The following is a 10,661-nucleotide window of genomic DNA, read 5'->3' as shown; positions in this document are numbered from 1 at the left end:
CGTAGCTGAGGGCCGGAGATGAGAGGTCCAAGCTGACACTTCCTCTAAGGACCCCTCCTTTGCCCGTGGATGCAAAATCAGCAGTTTCAAAAAAGTCTCCTTCCCCACGGTCATAAGGAGGGGCTTTTGGGGTGTTCACAAGGTTCTAGTGCTCAACCTGGATTATGGTTACAGGATATTTGCCTCATAATAACTCATTAAGCCATGCATTTGTTTTATATGCTTTTTTGGTGTGCTATATTTCACAATAAGACACACACACACACACACACACACACACACACACACACACACACACAGGAAGTTACCCCGCTCCTCCGCCCTGTGCTCCACTCCCAAGCGCTTGATCCCATCCATCCCTGTGTACCCAGTGCCTCTATTCATCCCGCCCCTGCTGGAGAAGGAGCTTCTTGTCCTCAAGGAATTTCCTGGAGGAAGCAAAATAACTGGAGCAAGAAAAAAGACACTAACTCTGCTCTGAATTATATCTGGAAAATAGGCCATGCTGTCATTATTTTTGAGGAGTCCAGAGGTCAAGGGGGTGGTGGGGCTCGAACTGGGCCTGAAGATAGGGGTGGGATTTAGGTAAGTGGAGAGAAGCAGAGGAGGGCCTTTTCGCCAAGAGAATGGTGTGATCAAAAGCTGTTAGGTGGGTGGGGGAGTGGGCAGGGGGTGCCTGGGTGGCTCAGTCAGTTGAAGGTCTGACTCTTGACTTGCTCTTGGGTCATGGTCTCACGGTTCATGTGTTCGGGCTCTGAGTTGGGCTCCATGCTGCCAGAGCCTGCTTGGGATTCTGTCTTTCCCTCTCTCTCTCTCTCTCTCTCTCTCTGCCCCTCCCCCAATCTCTCTCTCTCTCTCAAAAATAAATAAATAAACTTAAAAAAATGCTGTTAGGTGAGACTGAGCCTGATGTGTTGGGCAGGAGTGGGCAATGAAGAGACCCCAGTGCTGAATAGTTCATGAGAGTCAGAACTCCTTGGGGAGCCTTAGGCGCTGCCCCCAGCCCCAGACATGGGCATGGCGGACACCGTGCCAGTGCAAGCCGTGCCCTCAGCGAGAGCAGACATGTGCGTCTCACATTTCTTGTTTTGTTTTGTGCTTTTGCTCAAGCCACAGGCGCATGTGGGCTCATAATCCCCATCCCAGACAGGCTGGAAGTTCTATCTGCCAGACACATTACACAGCACCCACATTCTTGCAGAGATGCTTGCTCAATCCCTGACTTCTAGCCCTGATCCCCACCCTGCAGCTGCTGTTCGGTCCCGATAAGCTGTTGCGAGGTGGGAGTACTGGAGGAGGCAGGTGCTCAGGATGGCTGATTCAGGGACGGTCGTGTGCGCCAGTGTGTGAGGTGACTTCACACACCCGCTGCCCAAGGGCCCTGGGATTCGGGACTTCACTCTCCATCGCCAAGGATGTGGTTGGTCACCAGAGACTATGGGTAAGGGGGCCACACAGTGTTGGGAGGTTCCCAAGCTCCAGGCAGGGCTACTGAGTTTAATACAAGGAGGCAATACTCAGGTGTGTTTCCACTTACTTTAGGGAGCGGAAGTCAAATCCCTCATAAGCACTCCACATACACAAAGAGGGATTTTGATAGGCATGAGATAGCAGAAGGGCACAATAAAGCAGAGAAGAGCTAATAGTAGCAGTAGTAGTAATGGTAACAGCAACTACCAAGCACGAAGATGAACCCTGCACCTTGCATGATGTGAAACACCCCCTTCTTCTGTTTGATCCTCACCATGATCCTAGGATGCGGATGCTATTGTTATTTCCATTAGACAGATGAGGAAACTGAGGCTTTGGGGTGTGAGCTCCCTTCCCAAAGTCATGGAAATAAATGGTCAACTCAGAGCTGGGATCTGAATTCCAGAAGCCCAACTCCAGCACCCACGCCGTGGAAGCCGGCGATGCCCACTTAAGCCCTGTCTGGTCTTGGAGAGGGCATCCCCCTCACGGACCAGAGTGGAGCCCAGCAGCCCCCGGGGTGGGTGTGGCACCCTTAAAGACCATCTGGCAAATTTTGCTTACTCCGGTTTCTTATTCAATAACCTTGGGATCTGGCTTCCCATGTAAGTCACAGAGAAAGAGGTTGTGATCTGCCAACATGACAGCTGTAGTTTTCATTAGTCAGTTAACAAGCCGGCTGCCTGGTTCACACACATAGCTGTTTCTGCGGGCTTGGATAAAATGAGCCCACCCCAGAGCCGAAGCCCACCATGTGCCAACTTAATTGCAGTTCCAAGTGTGCGAGGGTAGCCCCCAGCCTGGCCTGTGTGCCAAGGAAATCCCTCTTGGCGCCCCTTTGGCAGGCTTGGCCAGCCTTTCCCAGTGACAGCCTGGCTCCTTGGATTCGGGTTGCCTGGTCAAACTGTGAGGGTCCTTTGCAGAAAGAAGGAGGCGACAGTGCCAGGTTCCAGGGAGCATTCCAAGTTCCACATTCCGTGCACAGACTCCCGGCGCCAGAGCAGAGGCTGACCCTCAGCAGGACGCTGGTAAGGGCCCGTCTGGTACACTTTTTCCTCTACAACGTAACCTGGGGCTTCCTGGATCTCCCACCCTCTCTGCTTTCATTCCGAGTGGCTCCCGGAGCTAGTGACCAAGAGGGCTTTTCAGGAAGACTTAAAAAAAACCATTTCATCATCTTATTTAGGAGCAGAGAATGTTTTGCTTTGTTTACAAAAGTGCAGTTCTTACAAAATTACATCCTGAAATAATGGGGCGGCTTGTAAGACTTTGAACCCAAAGTTTTGGTCTTTGTCACAAACACTAGGTTGTTTTACAGACTATAGAAATGATCCCTGAAAGTATAGTCTTACTAGGTTGTTTTACCACCAAACTCGGTGAGTGGTGCGTCTTTTGGGGGCATCTTTTTTTTTTTTTTTTAAATTGTGGTGAAATACACCTAACATGAAATCTACCCTCTTAATACATTTTTAAGTGTACAGTACAGTATTGTTAACTGTATCTATGTTGTCACACGGATCTCTAGAACATTTTCATCTTGTATGACTGAAACTTTATACCCATTAAACAGCAATTGCCCATTTTCTTTATCCCCAGTCCCTGACCACCACCATCCTACTACTTTCTGCTTCTGAGTTTGACCACTTTAGATACCTCATGTCAATAGAGTTATGCAGTATTTGTCCTTCTGTGCTTGACTTACTTCACTCAGCATAATATCCTCAAGATTCAACCATGTTGTAACATATCAGAAGATTTTCTTTTTTTTTTTAAGCTTGAGTAATATTCCGTTCTATGTATATACCACATTTTCTTTATCCATTCATTGGTGGAGGAAGCACATTTACATTGTTTCCATATCCTGGCTGTTGTGAGTAGTGTTGCAATGCAGATGGGACTAATATCTCCTCAAAATCCTGATTTTAATTCTGGTTAAATACCCAGAAGTGGGGTTGCTGGATCATATAGTAGTCCTGTTTTTAATTGTTTGAAGAAACTCCATGCTCTTTTTCATAGCTGCTATACCATTTTATATTCCCACCAATAGTGCACAGAGGTTCTAATCTCTCCACATCTTTACCAGCACTTGTTGTTTTCTTTCTTCTTTTCTTTCTTTTTCTTTCTTCCTTCCTTTCTCCCTCCCTTCCTTCCTTTCCTCCTCCTGCCCCCCTCTCTCTTTCTCTCTCTTTCTCTCTCCTTCCTTCCTTCCTTCCTTCCTTCCTTCCTTCCTTCCTTCCTTCTCTTTCTTGATAATGGCCATCCTAACAGGTATAAGATAATATCTCATCCTGGTTTCTATTTGCAGTTCCCTAATGTTTGTGATGCTGAGCATTTTTTCACATTCCTTTGGGGCATTCATATGTTTTTGGAGAAATATCTAATCCTTTGCTCATTGTTTTCTTTTTTCTTTTTCTTTACTATTGAGTTGTAGGAGCTTTTCATATATTTCAGATATTAACCCCTGATCAGATATACGGTTTGCAAAATATCTTCTCCTATTGCATAGGTTGCCGTATTGTTTTTCTTTGCTGTGCGTATTTTGAGTTTGGTCTACTCCCATTTGTCTATTTTGCTTTTATTGTCTGTTGCCTTGGTATCATGCCAAGAATCATTGCTAAGAACAATATTATGAAGATTTTCCCTATGCTTTCTTCTGGGAGTTTTCTACTTTTAGGTCTTATGTTTAAGTCTTTAAATGTTTGTGTATAGTGTAAGATAAAGGTCCAGTTTTATTTTTTTGCATGTGGATTTCCAGTTTCTGTAGCATCATTAGTGGAAGAGACTGTCCTTTCTCCATTGTGCAGTCTTGACACACTGGTCAAAGATCATGTATAGTATATGTGTAGGTTTATTTCTAGGCTCTCTATTCTGCCCCACTGGTCTATATTTCTGTCTTTATGCCAGTACCATACTGGTTTAATTACTGTAGCATTGTAATATGTTTTGAGTGAGGCCCCTGGCTTTGTTTTCTCTCAAGACTATTTGGCTATTCAGGGTCCTTTGTGGTTCCATATGAATTTTAGAATTTTTTTCTTTCTTCAAAAAAATGTCATCGGGACTTTGATAGAGATTGTATTGAATTTGTAAATCACTTTGGTTAGTATGAACATCTTGATATGAAGTCTTCTAATCCGTGAACATAGGATGTCTTTCCATTTATCTGTGTCTTATTTAGTTTCTATTAGAAGTGTTCTGTAGTTTTGAGTGTACAAGCATCTGGTGTCCTTGGTTAAGTTCATTCCCAGTATTTTTGTTCTTTTCTGACAATATTTTAAATGGGATTCTTTTCTTCCTTCCTTCCTTCCTTCCTTCCTTCCTTCCTTCCTTCCTTCCTTCNTCTGACAATATTTTAAATGGGATTCTTTTCTTCCTTCCTTCCTTTCTTCCTTCCTTCCTTCCTTCCTTCCTTCCTTCCTTCCTTCCTTCCTTCCTGTCTGTCTTTTATTAGTAGAAATAATAATAGCATTTCTTATGTACCAAGGCATTGTTCTAAACATACACTATCAACTGGCTTTTTTTTTTCTTCCAGTATGTTACACAGTGTTATACTAGCTTCAGATGTACAATATAATGATTCAGCAATTCTAGGGACGCCTGGGTGGCTCAGTCAGTTAAGCATCCGACTTCAGCTCAGGTCATGATCTCGTGGTCCATGGGTTCAAGCCCTGCATTGGGTTCTGTGCTGGCAGCTCAGAGCCTGGAGCCTGTTTCAGATTCTGTGTCTCCCTCTCTCTCTGCCCCTCCCCCGCTCATGTTCTGTCGCTCCCTGTCTCAAAAATAAATAAACTATAAAAACATTAAAAAAAAAAAACCCAATTCTGTACATGTCTCAGTGCTCATTACTCTTAATTCCCTTTATCTATTTTACCCCCCCCCCACCAACTTCTCCTCTAGCAACCAGTTTGTTCTCTGTATTTAAGAGTCTTGGTTTTTGTCTCTCTCTCTCTTTCTCTCTCTCTCTTTACCTGTTTATTCATTTGTTTTATTTCTTAAGTTCCATATGTGAGTGAAATCACATGGTATTTGTCTTTCTCTGACTGATTTGTTTCACTTAGCATTATACTGAATATGATTGTTTTTGTAATTTCCTTTTTGCATTATTCATCATTAGTGTATAGAAACTGATTTTTGTATGTTGATTTTGTATCCTGCAAACTTACCGAATTATTTTATTAGTTCCAACAAGTTTTTGTGGAATAATTGGGGTTTTCTAGATATAAAATTATGTCAACTGAGATCATTTTACCTCTTTTTTTTCTGATTTGTAAGCCTTTTACTTTTTTCTCTTGTCTCGTTGCTTATAGCCGAGACTTCCAACAACACGTTGAGCAAAAGTGGCAAGAGTGGATATCCTTGTTTTGTTCCTGATTGTAGAGGAAAGACTCAGATCTTTTCACTATTGAGTATGTAGGTTGTAGGCTTTTCATAGATGGCCTGTATTCTACTGAGGTAATTTCCTTCTATTCCCAGTTGTTTGACTGTTTTTATCATGAAAGGGTGTTGAATTTTGTTAAATATTTTTCTGAATCTATTGAAATGGTCATGTGATTTTATCCTTCATTCTGTTACTGCGGTGTATCACACGGAGAGATTTTTGTATGTTGAAGCATCTTTGCACTGTAGGGATAAATACCACTTGGTTATAGTGTATGATTCTTTCAATGTTCTGGTGAGTTGGGTTTGCTAGTATTTGTTGAGGATTTTGCATCAATGTTCATTGGAATATTGGCCTTTAGTTGTCTTTCCTCGGAGTGTCTTTGGCTTTGGTATGAGGGTAATACCAGCCTCATCAATGACTTTGGAAGTGTTCCCCATTCTTCAGTTTTTTGGAAGGGTTTGAGAAGGATTAGCATGAATCTTTAAATTTTAGGTAGAGTTCTCCAGTGAAGCCATCTGGTCCTGGGCTTTTGTTTTTTGAGACACTTTTGATTACTGATTCAATCCCTTTGCTATATAGATATGTTCAGATTTTCAGTTTCTTCATAATTTGGTCTTGGTGGGTTGTATATTTCCAGGAATTTATCTATTTCTCCTAGTTTCTTCAGTTTGTTAGTGTATAACTGTTTATAGTAGTCTCTTATAATCTTTTTTATTTCTGTAGTTCTGTGGCTACAGTAGTACTCTGTTTTCATTTTGATTTTGAGTCTTCTTTCTCTTTTTTTTAGTCTAGCTAAAGTTTCGTCAATTTTGTTTATCTTTTCAAAAACCAACTTTTAGTTTCATTGCTTTATTTCCTTTATTTTGTTCATTCTGGGCTTAGTTTATTCTTCTTTTTCTAGATCTTTGAAGTGTAGAGTTAGCTTGTTTGCCCATCTTTAAAAAACTTTTTTTAATGCTTATTAATCTTCGAGAGAGAGAGAGACAGTGGGGCAGGAGAAGAGAGCGAGGGAAACACAGGATCTGAAACAAGCTCCAGGCTCTGAACTGTCAGCATAGGGCTGGACGCAGAGTCCGAACTTGTGAACTCCGAGATCATGACCTGAGCTGAAGTCGAACACTTAACCCACTGAGCCACCCAGGTGTCCCTTGACTATCTTTTTTTAATGTAGGCATTTACTGCTGTAAACTTCCATCTTAGTACTGCTTTTGTTGCTACCATCAGTTTTGATATATTGTATTTTAATTTTTATCTCAAGATATTTCCTAATTCCTCTTTTGATTTCTTCTTTGACCCATGGGTTGCTCAAGAGTGTGTTGTTTAATTTCTATATATTTGTGAATTCCCCAATTTTCTTTCTGCTCTTGATTTCTAGTTTCATTCCATTGTGGTTAGAAAAGATACTTGCTATGATTTCAGTCTTCTTAAATTTGTTAAGACTTACTTTTATAGCCTAACATGATCTATGCTGAAAAATATTCCGTGTGCACTTGAGAAGAATGTGGATTCTGCTGTGGTTGGGTGAACCGTTCTGTATATGTCTATATGCCTGTTAGGACCATTTGGTCTATATTTTTGTTCCAAGCCCTCTGTTTCCTTGTTGATCTTCTGTCTGGATATTCTACCCATTATTGAAAGTGGGATATTAGAATCTTCTAATAGTATTGTGTTGCTATTACTCCCTTCAGTTCTGACAACTTTTGCTTCATATATTTGGGTGCTCTGATGTTGGGTATATATATATATATACATATATGTATATATATATGTATATATATATTTATAATTATTATATCTTCCTAGTAAATTGATCTTTCATCATATATAATGTCCTTCTCTGACCCTTGTAACAGCTTTTGACTTAAAATCTATTTTATATGACATAAGTATGGCCACTCCTGCTCTCTTTCGGTTATTGGTGGCATAGAATATCTCCTTCCATTCTTTCACTTTCAGCCTATGTGTGTCCTTAAATCTAAAGTGAGTGTCTTACATATATTTGAATCTTTTTAAAGGAAGTGTACCTATTCAGCCACTCCAGGGACTTTAATCCATTTACATCTGAAGTCATGACGGATAGGGAAGGACATGCTACTGCCATTTTGTTCATTGTTTTCTGTATGTCTTGCAGCTTTTTTGCCTCTCTTCCTCTCCTGCTGCCTTCCTTTGTTTTTGTTTACTGGTTCTAGTGACGTGATTTGATTCCTTTCTCATTTTCATTTGTGAATGTGGATGTCCATCTCCTTCCTCCAACATGGGGAGTGTTTCTTCAGATAAGTTTTCTGTCACTGGAACTCCCATATTGCATATATTGTCCAGTTAACAATATCCCATGTGTCCCTTAGGCTTTCTTAACCTTTTTTTTTTTTTTAATGTATATCTCTCCGGCTGGATAATTTCAAACAGACTTTGAATCTGTTGGTTCATTCTTCTCTACATAAAGGTTGTTGTTAATTCCTGTAGTGAATTTTCAATTTGGTTATATTCTTTAGCCCCAAAATTTGTTTGGTTCTTTCAAATATTTTCTCTTTGTGGCTACTCTTAGTTTGTTCATGTATCTTTTTTCTGAGCTCATTAAGCGTCCCAGAAAGGCTTTTTAAGATGTGGATTCTCAGACCCTATTGGTAGGGACTCTAATTCAGTAGTCTGTAGGGGGGCATGAAAATCTGTATTTCTGAAAGTTTCCCTAGGTGATTCAGATGTACATCTAGGTTTGAAAAACACTTCCAGGGAAAAGACTACCTCCAACCCCTCCCACCTCCCAGTTCTCTCCAAGATGTCACCATCTGTCTACCGGTATTCTGACTCTGTATTATTTGAGGGATCTGGAAACCCTTCTGCCTCTAGGCAGCCTTCCTGCATTGAATCCTGTCTGACAGTGAGTTTCATATACTTCTCCCCAGCCCGCTCCAGACCAAAATGGACGAACACGTCCCATTTCTTTATTAATTTGGCATTTCATCCCTTCAATTTGCTATCTGAGTCTTAAGCCATCACTGTCTAAAAAACTTCTGGACTAACTTTCTTATTATTTTATGATGCAAAGGCGTTGAGTGTAGTAGAGGTAGAACTCTGGGAACTGGGTTCACATCTCTTTTCTTATAGGGTATGATCTCGGACAAGTTGCTTTTCCTTCCTGGGCCTCAGTTTCCTCATCTGTGAAACGAGCAGTAATAGATGGTCTTCACGATCCTTCCTTTTGGCCTCTGACTCTCTCCTTCCTTCCTTTATGCACTCCAGAGCTAAGGAAGTGAAACTCCGAAGTCATTCCCCAAACTCAGCCCCGAATCAAAGGAACCAGAGGGCCTGCCAGTTCTCCCTCTACCTCCCTTCCCACGATCAACCATGGCTCTGAGCGATGTCGATGTGCAGAAGCAGATTAAGCACATGATGGCTTTCATTGAGCAGGAAGCCAATGAGAAGGCAGAAGAAATAGATGCCAAGGCTGAGGAAGAGTTCAACATTGAGAAAGGACGTCTTGTGCAAACCCAACGATTAAAGATCATGGAGTATTATGAGAAAAAGGAGAAGCAGATAGAGCAGCAGAAGAAGATCCAGATGTCCACCATGAGGAATCAGGCAAGGCTGAAAGTCCTGAGAGCCCGAGATGACCTCATCTCAGAGCTGCTGAGCGATGCAAAGCTGAGACTTAGCAGGATTGTGGCAAACCCAGAAATCTACCAGGGGCTGCTGGGTAAATTAGTGCTTCAGGGGCTGCTCCGACTGCTGGAGCCCGTGGTGATCGTACGCTGCAGGCCACAGGACCTCCTCCTGGTGGCGGCTGCAGTGCAAAGAGCCATCCCTGAATACATGATGGTCTCCCAAAAATGTGTGGAAGTTCAAGTGGATCAAGAGGTGCACCTGGCTACCAATGCAGCTGGAGGAGTGGAGGTCTACAGTGGCAATCAGAGAATAAAGGTTTCGAATACCCTAGAAAGCCGCCTGGATCTCTTAGCCCAGCAAAAGATGCCTGAAATACGAAAGGCTCTGTTTGGAGCCAATGCCAACAGAAAGTTTTTTGTATAAGCCTCCGAGAAGGGAAGCTCATGCTGAATTGTCAGGCCTTAAAAGCCTAGGTTATTAGGGCAGAGGGAAACTAGTAATGTTTGCTCCTCTTTGTTGCTTTGATGGGATTCTGCCTACTTTCACGAAATACCCTTTGAATGGCTAGCGGCATTACGTTTTGGAATAAAACCTGAAAAGGCTTGGAAATCTCCTTCTGGTTTATCCACACACACCACGTCTTCTGGTCAATTCAACAGTCTAGGTCGAAGGGAGTAAAGACACCTGCTCTGTAGCTTGTCCTTCAGGCAAGATGGGAATGATATTAATGGCTTGTGGGTCTGAGTGCTCTAAATTTCTTTAATATTACCTGAAGTGTGTTTTCCTTCTTTTCCTTCAGCTTTCTGTGCTTATGTTATTGAACGGGGCTTAGTGATCTTTTTCGTGTGTCCAGGGCCAACTTCATGGGCATATGAGCGTCATTGTCATACACAGTTCCATGCACAGAAGAGCCCGGCACTTAGAGTTTAGTGCTCTGTAGCCGACGCCTTGAAATACTTAGTTTTATCTTTGAGAGTGTATATTGCAAGTGAAACCTGATGGGACTCTGGAGCACGTGCCAGGGGCTTGGAGCTTTGGCTCATGACTGGTACCAACTCCCGAAGCCCACCCTCCTCCCTGGGATGGGTTCTTGACCACTCACTTCCCAGCTTGCTGGTGCCCTGAGACCCTGCCTCCCCTCCCTCACCCAGTGAACAGTGCTGCTTTCTGCCTTTGGTGAGGGCCGCTGTGCATGCAGGGAGGGCCAAGG

General features: G+C 42.5%; 1 protein-coding gene across 1 annotated transcript; it reads left to right on the top strand.

Moving 5' to 3' along the window:
- The first annotated feature begins 2,452 nt into the window (after window positions 1-2,452).
- On the top strand, window positions 2,453-10,060 carry ATP6V1E2 (ATPase H+ transporting V1 subunit E2). Its single transcript, XM_077749314.1, has 2 exons — window positions 2,453-2,498; window positions 9,089-10,060. The coding sequence occupies exon 2, from the start codon at window positions 9,194-9,196 to the stop codon at window positions 9,872-9,874; it is 681 nt and encodes a 226-aa protein (XP_077605440.1). The 5' UTR covers window positions 2,453-2,498; window positions 9,089-9,193; the 3' UTR covers window positions 9,875-10,060.
- Window positions 10,061-10,661: the final 601 nt, after the last annotated feature.

The sequence above is a fragment of the Crocuta crocuta genome, unplaced genomic scaffold, assembly GCF_008692635.1.
Source record: "Crocuta crocuta isolate KB4526 unplaced genomic scaffold, BGI_CrCroc_1.0 scaffold118, whole genome shotgun sequence".
NCBI lineage: Eukaryota > Metazoa > Chordata > Mammalia > Carnivora > Hyaenidae > Crocuta > Crocuta crocuta.
The sequence above is the reverse complement of the archived record's forward strand: the minus strand, read 5'-3'. Positions and strand labels throughout refer to the sequence as shown.